The 20985-nt window shown below is 36.1% G+C and overlaps 1 protein-coding gene across 2 annotated transcripts; it reads left to right on the forward strand.

Moving 5' to 3' along the window:
* The first annotated feature begins 1904 nt into the window (after nucleotides 1-1904).
* LOC124409258 (putative fatty acyl-CoA reductase CG5065) lies at nucleotides 1905-19603 on the forward strand. 2 transcript variants are annotated; one of them, XM_046886767.1, is made up of 8 exons: nucleotides 1905-1941; nucleotides 13171-13474; nucleotides 15777-16093; nucleotides 16900-17147; nucleotides 18017-18203; nucleotides 18400-18585; nucleotides 19115-19375; nucleotides 19497-19603. In XM_046886767.1, exons 2-8 carry the CDS (start codon nucleotides 13226-13228, stop codon nucleotides 19573-19575), a joined length of 1527 nt encoding a protein of 508 aa, XP_046742723.1. In that variant the 5' UTR covers nucleotides 1905-1941; nucleotides 13171-13225; the 3' UTR covers nucleotides 19576-19603. The 2 variants fall into 2 exon arrangements, with proteins under 2 accessions (XP_046742723.1, XP_046742722.1); XM_046886766.1 differs by lacking the exon at nucleotides 1905-1941 and adding an exon at nucleotides 6335-6449 and having other exon boundaries at nucleotides 13172-13474.
* The last annotated feature ends 1382 nt before the right edge of the window (nucleotides 19604-20985 follow it).

Consider the following 20985-nt stretch of genomic DNA (forward strand, 5'->3'; position numbering starts at 1 on the left):
GAAAAATTTGTTATGCAAATAAAGTGAAATCTGCGGAACCGAGACGTGACTAACGGGTTGGCTGCAAGTTCTTTGGAAATAAGACATCCGCCATCGTGTTTGATTAAGAACGAAAACGGAACCGTTATCGACTGAATCCGGTCACCGATCTCTCTGCAGCAGCATGCGCGACGATCGTGCGGATCCTCTTCAAGAATCAAGTCCGACGACCTGGATTATCTGGCACAGTGAAAAGTATTTTACCGAAGCTGCAACGTTTCCGGCTGAGCCAAACTTCTTATTTACGTTTTTCTTCTCTTCTTCAAATTCCTCATCCTGCGTGCGGCAGATGTGAGGATATAAATCGAGGCAACAGCATCAAAGTCTAGAGATTACGGTGATTAGAATTATCAGAAAATCGCTTCGACTATCTATTGTTATCTCGACACAGCGAGCAAGTTTTTTCAAATTTTTGACGTTTTCTACAAATCATATGTTTCCTTACTCCGTTCAGTCGGAATGCAGAAATTCGATTCAAATGAAAAAGTTTAACATTAGCATCCCTTTATCCGTGAACTTAGCAAATAACGCGTGTGCGAATTAAGGAATTGCAAGAGAATAGAATTAATAAAACTTACAAATAATCAAATTTCTGCATAAGCAGTAAAAGAAGTATATAATTCCAAATCGAAAAAATTCATAAAAACTTGACGGCTACAACATGAAAACAAAAAAAAAAAAACAAGAACATCTGAAATTTATTTGCAATAGATATTTATTTACACGCAACATGCGTACAAAAAAATAATAACCACAAACGTATTAGACTGTGTTTATTAGTTTGGACGTTATTTCGGATTGGGCAAAAATTTTTCGAAAATTTTAATCGTAATATACGTATATATTCTTTCGATAACAATACTGAAATATTAGTTAACCACATAATATCAATCGAAAAAATTTGAAATTTGACACATTTTTTGAGCATATTAAGAGATTGTACGAAGTACAATTTTCACACGTTTATTCAATAATAATAAAACTCAAACTTGTAACATTACACAAAGTGATCGTATAAAATTAGTGATAGTTTGCGATGGTAATGCAAAAAAAAATTTTTTGTTTCAAAAATTCCATTTCATACCACGAAATATACCCAAAAAGTGTGCCAATTTTCAGTTCTTTCCTACTGACATTATACATACAGTAATAAATATTTTATTTTTCTGATCTAAAAACGGTGCATGCATTTTCCATAAATAAAAAAAAAAAAAAAAAAAAAAAAAACTTTTTAGAGCCACTTATTAAAATCATGTGAGCGCTTACAAACTTTACGCACGTGTTCTTTTTTCTTCTCTCTCTTCTGAAAGTAAAAAAATAAAATTTTTCCAAATTCGAAATAACGGCTACCCTAATATGTATATCAAGGTAAAGTCCCGCGTGAAATGAAACGCCGCCTCTTGTGGAAATTATACTGAACATTGTATGCAGGCGAGATGAAATTGGTGGGGAGAAAAGTAGCGATTGCATGCGGTAAAAGATATTTAGAGGCGTACCGCCGCATGCTTTCGCGCCAGTTGTAGAAGAACTGTTGCTACAGTTCGTTACAGGACTGCAACTGAAAGTAAATTTAATAAATTTAATACGTTGCACACGCGGTCCTTAATACCGTACTTATAATGATAATAATAATAAAATATCAACAACAACAACAAGAACAATAATAATAATAATAATAAACATAATGATAATGACAATAAAGTTCCTGTTTCAATTCCGTAATACCGTACAGTTGTAGAAAAGATAATAAAAACATTCTATTTTATTTATCTCCTCGAAAATTTCAGTTCCGTGTATTTCTGAGTGTTGAAGTTTTTTTCCTTGTTCTTGGTAAATTATTTTTTTGTTATCACCTGTTTCTTTCTTATCTAATCTCATTTGTTGCCCACGGAGGTTAAAGCGGTAAGTTTGAGTCGAAGTTTTTTTCGAATTAACCAAAGTGAACATATAATATAATTTAATGTATATTATAAATATATATATATATATATTTAGATGCAAGTTTTAATTTAATAATTAAATAGATAAATACTATATGTATGTATATACAGTGAATTGAAGAAAGTGCTTCCGCAACAGGTTGCATATTCGTTTGTGTGATCGCGAGGTGCAAATGTGCTAGAGTTTTTACTTGTGCAGCACGTATGATTTCTAACGAATGCATGTGTTTATTATGTGCATATCTATCACACAAGTACCGTGTATCCAATTCCTGCTCTAACGTAAATTTATGCATAGCTGAAGTAAAAAATTAATATGAACATAACGGATGAGTGAAAAGTAGTCCAATCGCTTTTCAAATCGGTCAAGAGGTAGGAAGTGCGTCTAGAGAAAATACGAAAGCTGCCCTGCAGGTGCTGCGAGTGCAGTAGATGATCAATGACCTACCTAGTCGATAGATCCGACGATCGATGCAATCGGAAATCTCCGGTTACCGCGCAAATTCCGTACACTTGACGGTGAATTTTTATTAAGAAAAAAAAAAAAAAAAGTGTCAGCGTTATTCGAAGCAGTAACAAAAAGTTTGCCGACTTTGTTTTACCCTCCGTTTTGCTTAGAAATTTTTCTACTCGAAATGATGGATGACGATTATGACAGTTTTTTTTTTTTTTTATCGCGCGAAAAAAGATAATATTGATATAGTGATTGAGGGAAGGACGGAGGAAGAAATAATTTATTGGATTCACGTTAATAGTATGATTTAGAATAAATATCATGGAGTGTAAATTTTTTTCCACGTTATTGGATTCTCTAAACTCGCATTTTTTCTAAAAAAAAATATTTTGCCTCAATTCAAGGGGTTTTATTGCAATTTTAATAATTTGGATTGCGGTACAGTTTAAATTATAACTATAGAAGAAATGTTTCAATCAGCATTTTTGTTCCTCTTTCAAATCTCTAAATGCGTATTATTATTGTTATTGGTTTTTTTTTTTTACGAATTCTACAATTAAAAACACTGATTTATTTTCATTATGAAAAAGTGGGATCGAGCCTGTGATAGTTATTTTCGATTTGTATTTTTTCAAAAATTCTGTTTCTGAACATTTTTGTCTGAAAGTTGTAGTTAACGCTGAGCCAACGTTTAAAAGTAGAGATGGAAAAATTTCAAGGGTCGTAAAAATACTGCATTCGACGGCGAGAATATTGCAGTTAATTCGCGAGGCTCTAATTTCTTCTATGTATTAATATACGTTACGAATGCCGTTTCCGGCAACTGCCAGCTGTCGAATTTTGCGAGTGAGTATAACAATTACTGTTTTTAAAAATTCGACAGTCATAGCCGCGGTTAAACGGCGCGAACAAAAATTTTAATTAAAAAAAATCTCACCTTTTAATTCGTACGGATGACGCAGGCTTGACGAAGAAGCAAAAAAATAAATAAAAATACAATTAGAGAAACGAAAAAAGTAGTTCAAATTATTCTACCTTAATGGATAAATTTTAGAATTTCTTTTTTACTTTTTCCATCCTTTGAATCGAATGAATCGATTGATTTCCCTCCACAATAATTTAATTCGGCCAAAGAGTTAACTTGACGAATTGCAATCTCGAACACTTTTCGCCCTACTTTATTGACTACATTATACCTATTGCAATTCCATTGAGATCGGTCCTGCATTATGCGAAGGTTATAACTATGAAAACTAATTGATTTCACGATTGTATCGACAACGAATGCCAAGCGAACGCCGATCGAGTGATCGTGCAGCTATAGTAAACGAAAGGATTTTTGTTTAAGTTATACGCTCTATGTGTACAAATTTCCACACATGTATGCATAAAATGTGTAATAAGAAGTCGGTGAATTAGAGTGAAAATGATTGAATTTATCAGCAGTTTCGTGCCTTAAAATTCAAGAGACGACTGATTCGACTGTGAAGAAAAAATAATATCTACTTACTTGCAAGATTTTGATACCGAATTATTTACATGGTCGAAATTACAGAAAACAGTAATCATAGGCATAAAATCGAATCAAAAAATATGCACTAATTAAGGTATATCTCGTTTCCCGCCCAGAAAAATCAGGACGAATTGAAAAAAGACGTAAAAGAAAATAATTTTTTAATAATTGAAACATTTAGAAAATTCACGTATAATTCGAATGATTTTTGTGAAAATTTTTGAAAATAAAAAGCAATGTCTCAACTCGATAGTTACAGACGTTAAGGAATGCTACAGTTTATTGAGATTAAGAATGTGGGATATATATATTATAAAGCAGCTTTACGAACACGATGAAACTACTGCTATAGACAAGTATAGTGTAGAGTTTAAAAATAAACGAGTGAGTCACGCGATGGAAATTATTTAACGCCCAATCCACGTGCGATTTTTTTTTTACTTTCTTTTTTCCTCATTCCTTCTTTTATCATATTATTAATAAAATTGAACCGTTTAACATATGAGCGTCATATCTCTTTTTTAACCCGTCTTCCACCTTAACATGAGGTGTCAAAACTACCTAAGAGGCATCAGAGGCATGACTTATGACTGTTTACTATAATATACAGGAATAAGAAAAAAAATAAGGCGAGGAGAAAACGAGCTTGAACAGAGGCTGCGGATCGTTGCAAACGGCAATGAAGAGACTCGAAATGATAATCACGGGCATTGATATAATGAGGACACAAAACGTTAAGTGAAAACACAAAGTGCCTCAGCCTATAATTGCTGTGAGCATTTGCAAACTCCGGCACACATTAGAAACTGTCCGTTCGACCTGCGTCGAAACTACCAAAAAAATGCCTTTTTTTTGTTTGCCCAACGAAACATGTAAGGCTGTGCGACCTCAGATAATATCATATAGCTACTATAATAAGGTAAAATGGTGGCAAGATAGGATAATAAAATTCCATTGTTACTTATCACTACTGCATTATCTCATACACGTATATTATACGTATATATTATTATTATTACACTTGTAGTTGCGAACTTTCGAGGACAATATTTATTGTTAATCTTTGCAGTGGTATATATGTAAGTATAGAATTGTTGCTACATACATACGGCAGTGAGAAATTAGACAAAACTGTACCGACTCGCCTGCAGAATTGTGAAATAGTAAAACACATACTTAAACCTTTGAGTCATAGAAATAAGTATGTTTACCACCAATTTTGTATTCATTTTTTTTTTCCTTTTTGGATAGTCAGAAAACTTTTCAGACATTTTTTTGCGGTTTTTTCCTATTTCTGATAGTGTACTAGTATGTTTTCAACACTCGGTTGTAGTTATTGTGATATAATGTAAATCATTATTGTGAGAGAAAAATTAATTGAAGACATTTTTTAAATAAAAATTTGTATTTAATTTTTAGTTTGAAAAAATTCAAGATAGCGGATTTATTATGACGGATGAAAATTTCAAATGCGATCGAATCCGGAGAAAAAACTCTGGCCAGAGGTTTTACGGGTCACTGATTCCGAATCTGAAATCAGATTTTTTAAATTCAGTGCAGCGAGTCCGATCAACGACCCCGAGAACCCCTGCATAAAGTTTTTCAACCGTATTCGATGAAATTTGTGATTTTAGAAATCTGATTTCAGATTCGTAATAAGACTTATAATATAGTATAAAGGCTGACTCAAAGGGTTAAAAGTGTTTCAAATTCATAGTTTCGTTGATCGCCCGTGTATTCAATGGAAGTGAGGTAATTTCATTTTCATAATTTTCTTTCCGTTATTGATGAGAAATAAAACTTATAGTGAAACATTGAAAACCGAAAATAAGTTTTAAAATGAGGACTGATGAGGATAGGCCGATAATTATTTTCTGTAAACGAAGGGTATAATAATTGATAAAATCGATTACCACGATTTCGAAACTGACTGCAAATATCTAAATTATACAAAGTGTACGAAGTCTGGGCGATTCGTAAAATACCAAATAAATGAATAAATAAAAACTAAGAAAACGGCGTCTCTTCGGTCGGGATAAAAGGAAATCCGTCGGTACAGACACCCCTCCGCGTATCGTGCAACCCTTGTCAGCGGTGCCATCTGGCGGTGCAAATGATCGATAGAAAAAAGAGCGAGCCGACAAAGGCATCAGGCAGGCATCAGGCAGGCAGGCAGGCAAGCAGGGGAACGAAGGAACGAACCCCACCCCTCGGCAAGAAAATTTCTATCCCCTATTCGACAGGCAGTGAGTGTACCGGGGGCCGTTAGAGCCGCGTGTGACGGTCGGACTCGGATTGACTGAAGCGTAAAGTAGAAAAATTGAACGTTTAAGACGATCACTTGGCCTGAGTAATCGATCAAGATCGTAATTAGAATTTAACGTATGTAACGGGACGAAGTTGGCGGTGGATAAGCCGATGCATAAGGGGCAGAGAATGTCGGGACGAAAGACCGGTGAAGAGAAGCTCGAGTGCGTAAGGGAGGGTAAAAACTGATCTATCCTGACGTGAGTATGATTCATATACGTATAGGTATGTATACATATAGCGAAGATAAGGAAAGTGACGGAAGAAAACGAGACGTAGAGTTTGATGAATTTTCAAACCAACTTCATCGACACTTTGCGGAATAGGGATAAATTCTTCGCGCCAATGTTTAACTGCGGCAAAGTAAAACGTGTGGATAGAATAGTTTCGTGCAAGTTATTAAGGAGACCGAGAGACGAACGAAATACCTGTAGAGCTTTGTTGGTTCAAGTGCAGTCTGCGAAGTGTTGCGAAGTGTTGCGAAGTGTTGCGAAGCTTTTTCATCGCGTTACGTAACTTTGGTGTTGGGTAAAGTTACGATTGTAGTTTAACGGCGTCGTTTCTTCTTCTACAGATATATCGGAAACGATATCACCGTGTCTAAGCGTTACTTTGCAAAACCGATAAGAGGAATCGGTCTCACTTGGCAGTTACTGAATTTCATGTCAAACAATATTTCCTACGATATTCGAGCATGAGAATCAAGCCTGCAATCGCTTCTCAATCGTGAAGAGGCTGGGATCAGCTGATTTATATAAAAATACATTGATATAACTACTGACGTATGCGGATCTTAAAGAGTTCTAAATTCTGTATGGATTTATGGACACGAGTTTTAGATCTCGGGGTAAATAGACGCGATTGAGATGAAAATAGTTAGGTAAGGCTAACTTGGCGATTCGTTGAAACAGGGGAAGCAGTTTCAACCGCATGTAAGTAGGAAAATCTGATCTTCGAACCAAACGGCTAGTTTGGTTACTGCAACGACGCGATTATCGAGCAAACAGAACCAACCATCCTTCACAACCGATGTCGTAACAAAATTTCGTAGAGAAGTTAGAAAGATGAGAGGATTATCCCGCACCTCGATTAGTATACATTTATTTTAAAAAATCTCAAAACTGTTTCGATTTAAGGGAATAACGAAAAATCGTGTCGTCAAGTTTCGATAATTCAGAACAACGTATCTTCCTTATCTTCGGCCGCATTCTCGGTTCTGCACAAACATTTCGTCGAGTGTCTACACACATGCACGTGTGTACCGAAATACCGGGAATCTGTATCTACCAAGATCGATGAAACACGGAATTATTTTCATTCTCAAATTCCGTACGCGCTTTGTAAAACACAAGTTGAATTTTCCTTCTTAAAAGTAATTCCATCCCGACGCAATCCGGATCGACCCGTGACCTTCTTGTCGTGTAGTTCCTCCTCGTATCCCTCTGCAACGAAGAAAAATTTCTAACAGCGTCTAAAATTATCATCAGGCATAGAATACGGAGTGAAACAATAAGACGGAAATTAAACGATCGAGTCCAGAGTAGCGGATGTAAAATGAAATATGTAGATCCGCAGTTTATCAAGAAATATATCCCGCATCGTTTATACTTCCAAATACGTACTTAATTCAAATTTCGATCACGCATAGCTCAACGCACGTGGGTATAAAAATCCGTTCCACTTATCATCTACATAATATCTAGGCAAAGTGTACCGCGCGTAATTAAATTCTTGGAAAAGAGCACGCGTTCTCGTTTTACGAACCTTGCGATATATTTTCTTCAACGACTGTACTTACACATTACAATACCTGTATATATAGGTACCTTATAATACACAAGAGAGACGGAATGGCGCGTGAGTATATGAAAATCGAAATATACATTATATCCAGGATATGTAATATGCATTGGTACAGTCACCGCAAAAAAAAAAAAAATCATTATTTCCACTGAACAGTATTTCGCAGTTATAAATTAGATCTCTAATTTTGTAAGCAACGTATCAATATCGTCTGGTTCATAATTTATATATACAGTTCAAATGAACTTTCAGTAATCTTGATTGATCCCGAGTTTTCATGCACGTTTACGAATCATGTAAGAATTTATTTATTTATTTTTTTTTTTATTACAGTAAATACTATTTTCGTCTATTTCATTCAAATATTACAACATCTGCCGAATCATAATTTTCGCATGGTATATAAAATTTTTTGACGAAATCGTCCGTTCGATATTCTTGGACACGTGTGCTAATACACTGACAATCACACACACATACACACAAGCATGATACACGTTCGAAAGCACGCCTATTTACCCAGCTGCGACATTTCTTTTACGATGATATTATACGATCCGCTGTTACTCCTCGTATATACTATACATGTATATATATATATATATATATATATATATATATATAAATATATATATATATAAATATAAATATATATATGTATATACAAGTACAATGAACTCTGCGAGAGCGTAATTTCGCCGTTACACATGTCACTTATGTAACGATACCTTGATACGGGTCGGTTTGTTGGCATCGACGTGTTAATACAATCGAAAAAACTCTCTATGACAGCCTGATCGAGAAAATACAACGAACTTTATCATGCGGATACACCCAGGATGTAAATGTGCAGTGATCGTAAATCATAATTCGAAGTCGATTACTGATCGCGATTATACGAGCGATGAATACAAAGATCTATGTAGAATTAATCTGTTTATGCAGTGTAAAAAGTAACCATTTTGTTATGTCTTTGTTTGTGATTATTTTTTTTTTGGTCCACAACATTTGTGACTGGTATTATGATATTTAAGATGAATTCGTGTAGGTAGGATGAAACGTCGCCTTTCAAACGAACTCGAACAAATTCTTCCACGAGAATGATATACGACAGAAATTGTAATAGGGTGTAATTGAACCACCCGGCCGATTCAGCCTTGTACTATTATAACTTGTTGAAACTGATTGTAGGCTATGAGAAACGTGCGGTCATGATTTTATGTATTTGAGAAACGAATGGCAAGTCTTTAGGATATACACAATCACATATTTACGCTCGACGAATAACATTTCGAGGTTACACAAATAAGTATTTAACTATTTATACTGTATAATCTTACATCATACATATATATCTGCATAACGGATAAATTATTCGATCCAGTAGTTCTTAAGAGGTACTTTGCAATCCTAAAATAGTCATAATTGATACGAATCGTCTACCAAAGCGGCAACTATCTTTAGCAATAGGTATAGTATATAGTATAAACAATTTCCCGTTACAATACTGTTTTATAAACCTTGTAAATTTACATACCTATAGATAAAATATGTATTTATAGCAACACGAGTCGTGGCAACCTGGGATAATTCATAATTTATTAGAAATATGATATCATCATTTTCAGCAACAGCTCGCCGCGGCGATAAAATATTCTATTATACAGTGAATAAATTTCTTTTTTATTCCACAATATTTTAATCCAGAGCAACGAAGGAGAAAATTAAATTTTTTTTTAAACCCCTTGCCAATTTTGTAATCGCGTAGCGACGTTTGAAAGAACATAAATCAAAAAAGCGTAATTCAGTTTCTACTAAAACACAACAATCAGCTGTCTAAAATGTTCGAATGTTAACCCAACGATCAAAACCAAGATCCCCTAAATTTTTCCAAGTCATTTTAAACCATGCAGAGCACCAGCTGAAACGAAATACTTAACTAAAAATTCATTTCGCTCATCATCGATTCTTCATCCGCGCGGTTGTCGCAACAACTGTTACTAGGATACGAAAAATAGTTATTATCATAAAACAAATAATACAAAGTGAAACAGAGTCGTATAATGTAAGCCATGCGATGTCAGACTTCAACGGATAGACCAAGGTTTTCTCTATTCCTAATCGATACAGGCTTGTACTTTAGGTATATTATAATGAATACATATATACGTTGCGTTTAAAATACTGTGCGAGTTCAAATTAATACGAACACACATTTACTCACAAGTTTATTGATCCCTCAATGACACAGATGCGAAACAGGTGTGTTTTACGATAGATCAGAGGACAAAATATGATAAGATTCATCACATTTACTGTGAAAAATTATTTTTTTTTTTTTCTTCAAACCTTCACCAAGGATGAGTTTAATCTCTGCAGTTATTCCGAAGGTATAATCTCGGGTATAATATGAACATTAGGTATCCAATTTACTAATAATTCTCAGGTCATCATAATCAGCATCTGCATCATAATCATCATTAGCTGCAAAAGTTTTGCAGCAGTTGGGTCAAAACATCCTTCCGTCACACGCTTAATTGAATTAAATATTTGTATATTTTTTCTGCCAATAAGCAGATCTATTTCGTCGGAGAGAGTTTATCCTCAAAACGTAAGAGAGCGCAAAACTTAAAATCCAAAGGACGTCTTATGCGCATTATAAAGATGTCCTTGGGGCCTTATGAATATTAGAAAACGGGCAAGAAGACATCCTTTAGACGTCTTTTTGACGACGTTAAGATGTATGGTGTCTGGGTGGGTATAACAATGACGATCTGAACTATTGCACGATCCTTTGTCATCGCGATAGCTAAAGAAACGTCCTCCAGCAACGAGCAATGCGGGATGAAAAAATGCGTTCCTTTAACATGAGATATAAGAAAGAATAACGTCATCGGGCTAAGGTTCAGGGAAGAATAGTGATATCGCCATTGGTTGGAGCGTTATAAAGTGCGTTCCTGACAATTGACGTATACGGATAAAATTAAGCACACCAAAGCATCTGCAGATAACTTATCTTTGCCGTTTAATATGGTTACACAAAAAAGTTAAGAACCGTGACTTTGTTACCGAGGAAAGATTTACAACAAGAAAAATAAGTGGGTAAAGGATATAATAAAAAAAAAAAAAAAACATGGCAAGGGAATGTTGATGAACCAAATTATAACTTACACGCGTTGTATAAGTATATACATATATATATATATATATATATATATATATATATATATATTTTACCGCATGTTTATAAAGTTTCGTACTTATTCTATATTCTCAACACGTATGTATGTACATACATTGTACACATCTATAGCTAATTATCGGCTTTTCCTTACATCCAAAGTTTCGCTCGCGTGGTTAAGACGAGCTGGAAAACGAAGTCGTTCGAAAATTCAATACGCCACAATCTTCAGCCCCCAATTTTCTCCCCTTCGTGTTGCTATGTATGAAATATTGAGATTCTCTCCCTTTCTCCCTCTCTCGGTTCTGCAATCAAGGAATAAAATATTTCGTGAGAGTTCCGTAAGAAAAGAAAAAAAGTCGAACAAAGATTCGCAAGCCTAATTCACAATGCATACACCGAGTCCCCTGTTCACCGTCTGAGACGTTCTTACATGCAAATTGACATATCGTGAAATTTTTATGTACCCATAAATAACAAGCAGATTGAATTTTATTTCTTTCATCATAACCGAAAAAAAACAATTCTCTGTACAAAATGCGAATTAGTTTATTATAATAGGTATAATTAGAAAATCCAGTACACATATCATACTTTTCTACTTGATTAAGGTTATACCCGTAACGTATATATTTTACGAACCAGATTCGGTAATTTGATACGTTAATGAAGCAATAAATCGATGTTAAGTCCTTATTTGTGTGAAAAAAATTTGGTAAACCAAACGAACATATTCAATGTTGAAACTGTAGTATCGACAGCTAAAAAAAAAAATTTAGACAGCAGAAATACGATATGCAGATAAACTTTGAGTCGATATCGAAGTAACGAAAAATTTTCAAACCACGTTTAAAGCGAGCAAATGAGTCCCACGACACAGACTCATAGAGCATATCTACGCCTAGTTCACGAGAAACGAAGTCACCCACTTACAGGACTAGAGCAACGGAATATCGCCGAGTTGCCGTTCATGCTATCATTTATATTAACGGATGGATCGATTCCCTTATACCTATCTATCAGTTTTTATCCGCCGGCGCAAAGGCTCGTATCAGTCTACACTATGCAACGTGAATAGCAAGTACCGACGTATGATTACATCGGGAACCCCAGAATGCCGTGTGTGAGAATTCGAGGGTACAGAGAAGAAGTACGGACTGTACTTGAGATTGACCGAGGTCCAGACTTCTCTGCCTTAAGAAATTACGTCGAGCCGACTTGCAAGTTGCACCGACTTGTATTCCGTTCTAATCTCCTTGTGTTATTACGAGATTGCAGAATTACGTAGTAACGTTAGCGTATAACGGAAAAGGTTGTTTTTTCCGTCATTTACAGTTAATTTCTGATATTGAGTAAAGTGTAATAAAGCAGAACATGCGCGTACTTTGAAAAGTTAAAGTCATAGAATTCTTTAAGTATAAAAATTTTCAACTTAACGATATTTATTTGACATACCAAGTACATACATATAGATAGATATTATTATATGTATACGACGGGAACAAACGACGGTAAAAAAATATGAGCAATATTTATTAATTGACTGTTATATGAATAATGACAAATGCCGGTGTGACTATCGCGCTAATTGAATGTTAGTTGTAATATGTATATACGTGTATGGATGGTTCGGTGACAAAGCGTGGGATCGTTTTCAATAAGAGGTTAAGAATAGGAAAAATCGAGAGACAGTAAAGTACAGAGAATTTGTTCCGAGTGTATCAGTGTCAGGTGCATCTCTCTTCTACCTCATTACACTACATGTATATGTATGTATGTACGTATGAATGTATAGAAAAGCTGCGAATGAGACATGACTGGAGCCTCGGTTTCCAAGCAGCAGCTTAAACCCACATGTATTCATTCCTACATCCTCTCCGCGTGTAACAGATCGGAGGATTTTAAACTCGGTCAATGCACCGTTGTGTTACAGTGGCTGCGTCAGTGACCGTGATCTGCTGAACTGTACATTGGAGAGTGAAAATAAGATGGGTACGACAAACGCGGATACCGAGACGGGACACCAAAACGACGAGGCGGGCGTGGCGGGAGGCTCGATCGAGTCCTTTTTCGCCAACGCGGTGATCCTTGTCACCGGAGCGACTGGCTTCCTGGGCAAAGCGCTGCTCGAGAAGCTGCTAAGATCCTGTCCTCGGATCGGCACGATCTACGTTCTAATACGCGCGAAGAAAGGACAGTCCGTCGAACAGAGGCACCAGGAGCTTATGGACAACCCGGTAAAAATGATCATAAATACATTTTCCTGTTTCTTTTCCTTTCACCTTTTTTTTTTTTTTTAATGATTTTTGTTCGTTTTTCTTTTTTTTTCTTTTTACTTCTTTATTCCCGCAGGAAGCAGAGATCGTCTTCGTACACCGTCACGGGTACGGTTTTACGTTTATAAATAGAAATGAAAATCTAATCACTTTCAAACCGTTATATTATCCCAACTCGGCCTCAAGGTTTATTTATACACACGGGTATACCTATAATGATTTGCAATTAATCACAGTTATATGCGCAGAAAAACAAACGTACTTTTATCATGCAACATTGTGTATGACTAATCAATAATGACGATACGTCGGGTTAAAGGGAATTAAAAACAGAAAAATATAGATAATTACAATTCTATTATACCTACGTAACGCAAACTCTTCTCTGCGGCGTTAAGAGATTCTTCATTCGCCGGACGGGGATCGAATTTTCTCCCAGGGACGAATGAAACGGTATTTTTGACACGCGTGCGCGATTTTCGCATTTTTTTTTTTTTTTTTTTCTTTCCAATACGTGAAATTTGGTTAAATAATTTAATAAATACGTGAATATGCCAAAAAGAAACGCAAAAATCCATACATGCGTCACAGAGAATACGGTGTGCACCAAAGACTAAGCGGGCTTATTAACTCCTCCGAATCCTGACACTCGGTTTCGAAAAGCCCGCTCCACGTCCTTGGTACCCAATGTACTATTGCGAAATTTTGAATTCATCGAATTGACATTCTTTCAATGTCATCGAAATTTATAAAAACGAGTCGACTTTCACCGTACATTTTCAATACATCTTACCGATTGCCACGTTATACAGACCTGTATCTTATAACATACGTAAGATAAATAAATGACAAAGTTTCACTTTTCTACGGCAATTTGTAAAATCATAAAAATTGCATTAAAGGTTACAACGCGATTTATGAAGAAATTCTCCGATAGAACGGCGTTCGAAATGAAAATAAAGAGTAAATTTACATTTAAAAAAATCCTTTCCACATACGAGTAAATCGTCACGTGATCTGCATACGTTCTTCGGAAAGTAGTTCATGAAGAATGCAGCTACATGGAATGCAAAGTTAACGGGTTAGTTATAATAAAAACAATTGTATGTGTAATCCGGGTTGCACAGTTGTGAAAAAAAATAAGACCCCCCCCCCTTCCCCAAAAAAATACAGAGTTCAACTTCTTTACTGAATGAATATTTTTAGCCAACGTGTTTATTTTATAGACCTAAGAGTATTAAAATTCCAGATGAAAGCGAAGTTGGCAAGATGCCGATCGTGTAACATCTACAATATTATACGAATAATGAAAGTTTGTGTGTAATATACTTTTTAAACCGGTTGTACAAAGTAGGCGAATAGTCGAGCCCACTGATGACTAGGTGTAATAATTGATCAATTGAGAGAGAGAGAGAGAGAGGGGGGGGGGGAAGGATATAAAATAGGAATGAAACGACTAAAAGTAGAAATATAGGTATGTCTTTCACTTCTTTTACGAGGAGGAGTGTAGAACGTTGCTCAAGGACGAAATCCACACGCGTCATCGTTGAAGAATTATTACACTGTTACAATTTATTACAGGCAGCTATATTGTTGAATAAAATTAAGAATCAACAAGTTATATAACATTGAGCAACGTTATAACTTTCCCCTAATGATTTTGACACACGCACGTACAACCAAATACATATATGTAATAAATTTATGTGTTTATAATTTTTTCACAAATTATACACAGGGATTTACGAACGTATAAAAATGTACTGCAACAATTAGGACACGTCGATACGTTGGGATGAAAGGAACTAATTGATACCGTGGACGATGGCTCATCTTCGTCAATAGATATATGTATACAATTTAGTATTTCATCGAGATTCCGAAACCGTATTTCAGATTATTCACTTTCTTAAGACGACAAAAATTCTTTCCATCCTATATGTATATGCAATGCCTAGTCCACGTGGTGGCAACCTACTTATCGATATTATGTATTATGTACAATGCCGACCACTCTAAGCGCGCGTGTAATAATCATCGACCTGAATCCATTACCCAGGAGCAGGAAAGCAATATAAGTATTCCACGTGAAGGGGAAAAACCGTCCTAGAATCGCAGAGTCCTGAGGTTTCAAACGATAGATATTGAGAAACGAGCCTACCTCGGGAATTTGAAAAATTGATTAAACAAAAACCGAATAAAAAAGAAAAAAGAAAAAAGGATAAACTACTAATTTCCTCTCTTCCCTCGACGTGACCGGCAGGTTTTCAACAGAATACGATGGGAGTATCCCGGTAACATCGGCAAAGTGATTCCGATCAAGGGTGACGTCGCAATGCCGGATCTCGGTCTCAGCCCCGAAGACAGAGCGATGCTGATACAGAGAGTGACGATAGTTTTCCACAGCGCGGCTACGGTCAGATTTGACGAGCCCTTAAAAGTAGCCGTCAATCTCAATACACGAGGCACCGAGCGAATGGTAGAGCTCTGCAAGTCCATTGAGAATTTAATCAGCTTCGTCCACGTCAGTACCGCCTACAGTAACGCGGATCAAAAGCGTATCCGAGAAGCGGTTTACACGTAAGTTTCATTGAGGAGAAACGGTGGATCGGTTAAAAGAAAAAAATATTGGGAACGAAAATATGGCGCTGCGACATCTGTTGGTGAAATAATGAGCTACTTTGGCAGGGAAGGTACCCCAGGTCAATCCCTCCGATTTGATTTATCTTGTAATATGTTATAGTAGACTAAAAACTAAGCGACACGTATTTTTTTTTTTTTTTTTTTCTTATCTGGCATTAAACATTTTAAGGGAGTGAAACTAACCTCCAAATTAAGGCACGTCAAGAGGAGATTTGGCGGTTTTATTTTTGTTTTCATTGAGAAAATTACATTTTTTATTTCTCGTTATGAGGTAACTTTTCCAGTTCGATTGGTTAAAAAATATTGTGTTATTGTGGGTGAAACTGCCAAATCGCCCCTCGAAATGCCTCACTTTGGAGGCCCCTTAAAGTGTTCAATGGCGGATAAAAAAAATACGTGTCGCTTAGTTTTTTGTTTTCTATAACATGTTACAAAAGAAATTAAATCGGCGAGATCGACCTGGAATACCTTCCTTGCGAGTGTGCTATATTTAATTTTGAAATAGCTTTTTTAACGTATTTTTTTCGGTACACTTATTCCTTCTTGAACGACTAAAGCAGCTTCGCAGCTTGGACTCGATTTCCCTTAATTCCGTAATCGCGTACTAGTGACCTGAAACAATTTGCTAATAGCCCAATTCTCGCCGCCATATTGCTCAGCCACACCCCCCACGTTCGTTCCCGATAACGTATAACAATGAATTGAGTATCCAAACAGTAACTAAGATATATTTTACAATCCAGCACGAGAATTCTACCCCAAGCGATGATAGAGATGTGCGAAAACCTCGACGACGAGACGTTGGCGTTCCTGGAGAAGAGGCTAATCGGCAAGCATCCCAACACCTACACACTGACGAAAGGACTCGCCGAACAAATCGTCTCGACGAAGGGTGTCGGCTTGCCCATAGCTATAGTCAGACCCAGCATAGTGTGCGCGGCTTATCAGGAACCGTTTCCTGGATGGGTCGACAATGTCTGCGGAATCACAGGTGAGCTCGATAACTCTCGACCCCTCGACCACTCTTCGTAATCTTGATCTTTCGGCCCGCACCTTCAAAGTTGGAAAGGAAATTTGTGAATCGTTTCGTTCGGATTCGGAAGAAAACTCTGAATTTTCGCATCAATCAATCGTTCTGAATCAGATCCATAAGTACACGTCATAGCCGGACCTAAAACTGATTTCCGGTAAGAGGGTACAGAAACCCTGGAGTAATTCCACCCTCGTTTTATCCGATTCTACTTCGGTTACATAAAGCTATCGTAGGGTGAGACACGAGTCCTTGAAATTTAGGAGACTTCGGGGTGCTAGTACGATTATCATTAAAAAATTGGGTGAAAGTACTTATACACGTACATACCTACGTTGGGTCTAGCCATGAACAGCTACAGGGATCTCAGGATATCACGTTTCAAACTATCGTCGGCTAAGCTGACTCAAGCGAGCAACGTATCGTTAGAAACCTTTCAATGACGCTCGGTTGAGGGGCTGCGAGATAATCTCGAAAGATGCTCGTCGCAGCGTATGGATACGATTAGCAACCTCTTACCGTATTCTCAAATCCGTGTAAAACGATAGGTTCCTTTCTAGCAATCACAGTGTATACATATAGTGAAGCTACCGTCTCCATGTTGTGAATAACACAACTAATAATAATATAATGACGAGTCCTTCGCAAAGCCACAGTTATCGCGTTAATTACCTGTCCAAGACCCGTTTCTATCAGTTTCACCGAAGTTTCGAGGTTGCGAAAAAAATTCACTAAACACGGTTTGGATCATGTAGTTGCGCAAATCGATAATTCGCATTATACACACTTGGATATGCAAATTCTAAGCCAAACCACATAATCGTACACAGGAATAATGATGGAAATTGGCCGAGGAACGATACGGAGTATCGTTTGCAACGCTGATCTGATCGTCGATGTCGTCCCGGTCGATCAAGTTGTCAACACCCTGATATCAGCAGCTTGGCACAACGTCATGTGCAGGCCGAAATCACTTCAGATCTACAACTGCACAAGTGGATCGTTAAATCCGATCAGGTACCAACCCAATTCACCCCCCCCCCCTTCCCTCCCTTTTCCGATTCAATCGAAAAGCAAATCACTCCAGTCTGTTTGTCATGATCCCTCCGATTTCGAGGGAGGAAAGAAGCTGTATTATTGACTTGATCGCATTCTTTCCACGCGATCAATGTTCGATGGTTTGGTAGACGTTGTATACAATTTATCATTTCAGGTGGTCGGAATTTGGAAGTCTGACGAGGAAACACGCCATCGATTCCCCCACAAAATACGTCATGTGGTATCCAGGATTTACCTTCAGGACAAATAAATTCATCCACAAGCTATTGGTCGGAATTTTGCACTTTTTGCCAGCGTTTATAATCGACCTAGTCCTCAGATGCCAAGGTGGAAAGCCCATGTAAGTATAACGCGACAAAAATATATTTCTAATTATTGTGTATTGTAGCAGTAAATCCCGATTCCTCAACCTAATCAGATTAACTTGTAATTCTTTCTCATATTTCTGTCCGAAGTTCTTTCAATCTAGGATACATGTTTTCATTGATAGTTTCGCCAAATCGATACACGGGATAACGACTATCGGATATACATTGATATAATACTCTTATACGCAACGCTAAATCGGCAACTTCTGTGACAAATTGTTCGATCATAAACCTTGTTGTAACCCTGATGTAATCGTACATTGTAACATTCGACAAAGTTCAAGTCGAGATCATTAGAAAATCATTTCATACCATAATTGATCATCGTTGAATAGAAGATGCAGTCTCTCTATTTCAAAAATTTAAAATGTCTTCGGTCATTTCTTTTCCCTTTCAACAAGTTTGTCACTTTATCATCATCATAATCATGATCATCATCATTGATAAAACAACTTGTAAATCCTCTGGCATGATAATTTCCCATTTTTCCTCTATACACAGAATGATGAAGATAACGCGAAGGTTTGAGAAAGCTGCAAAAACCGGTGAATTTTTTGCTGTAAACGAATGGTTATTCGACGCTGATAATATGAAAAATTTAGTCAAGGACGTAAAAATGACGAGTGATGCGAACGAGTTCAACGTCGACATGACCTACATTGATTGGGATGCCTACGTTCATCAGTACATGCTTGGAATTAGAAAATACATATTAAAAGACAGTCCAGACACCCTAACCAAGGCTAGAAGCCGCCTTTTGAAGTGAGTATACTAGTGCTTTTTTTCAAATTCTTTTCCAATTGCGTCTAACGTCAGTGACTATATTGATTTTCTTTTATATTTTTTGTTTTCTTTCTTTTCTTTTTTTTTATTCTTTTTTCAGACTCTACTGGGCTCACAGAATAACGCAGGCGTTCAGTGCCATTGTTATCATAAAAATGATAGCTAGTTTTGGTCGGTGATGTTTGTGAAACGGAGCACAAAAGGAGAATAAAAAAGGGGGGCGAAATTATTCTTATTTCAGTCGGTCGATGTTCTTTAAAAAAAAAATTCTCTGCTTTTTTTTTTTTTGGTTTCATTTTTTCATATGATCATTGTCACGCACCTCAAGTATTCGCCGCGTGAGGTTTCCAAACGAGGAGTCTGACAAAAAAAAAACGGGGACAAAACAGAATGAAAGATCTGAAAAAAGGAACAAATGTAGTTTATAATATAACGTTATATACTACTATAGCCTTGTAGATGTACATACATACATTATAATGCTGTTTAATGTTTTATTACATTTACTGTTCCGCGATGTATTATGTACGATAATGTGAGGAAGTTACATTCACAGACCGGACGATATATATATATTATATACGACACGTAACATGCAGTTATACGCGAAAATATTATTTAATTATACAGATTAATGTAGAGATTAATAAGAAACGTGTTTAATTTGATTTTTCGCATGTTTTTTTCCTTTACTTTCTCTTTCTTACTCTCAACTTTAATCTATTACTCACGGATTTTCTCTTTTAACATCTGATTCGTAATATCAATTCCGCCGCTAATATTATAGGTATTTAAGTATACCTGCATGCTTATACAGCCACGCAATAAACGACCAAGTGCATACCAAAGAATATTTTCCAATAACGAAGATAAAAATATGAATATAGTGTCAGTATCAAAAAATTGTCTGTAATTCCAGTGTTTTTTTTATTCAATTTATTTGAGAACAGTGTAAATTAACCGCAGTGTGAGTGACGCGATAATAATTATAAAAATGATTACGAAAATGACAATGGTATAATTATACTGGTACAACTCGCAAATATACATGTATAAATATTTTTTACTATTTTTTTGAAAGTTAGACAAAATGTGGAAGATTAATATTACTTTTGGAATACGGATGAATGTTCCATCAGTTCTCATGTAGATCGTGGCTTTTCGACAGCAAGTCGTGATAGATAATTAATTGTACATAAACATATACATAATAGATAAATGTATGCCGTTGAATTATACAATTTTATTACTTATACCGCACGCACTGTGCGTGTGATGTAGAAAATGATCAAATACCTGTATAATTTAGCATTTTTTTAATTTTTTAATACGGTCAATTTTTTATTTTATTTTACTGGGGCCAAAACCTAACTGTTCCATTACAGGTATAATAATATACTGAAATGTACATTACACATTTAGGGTAATCAAACATTTTTAAGAGGTGGTTTTTTAACGACACAATGAATAATAAACATTCATTCTTAGCTCAAGCATTCCGTGAAATGCTACGTTACCCTCGGAGTATTAAAATTAATTAACGCAATTTTTCGTGCATAATTTATATATAAGTAGCGTATTATTTGAAA

The sequence above is a fragment of the Diprion similis genome, chromosome 8, assembly GCF_021155765.1.
Source record: "Diprion similis isolate iyDipSimi1 chromosome 8, iyDipSimi1.1, whole genome shotgun sequence".
NCBI lineage: Eukaryota > Metazoa > Arthropoda > Insecta > Hymenoptera > Diprionidae > Diprion > Diprion similis.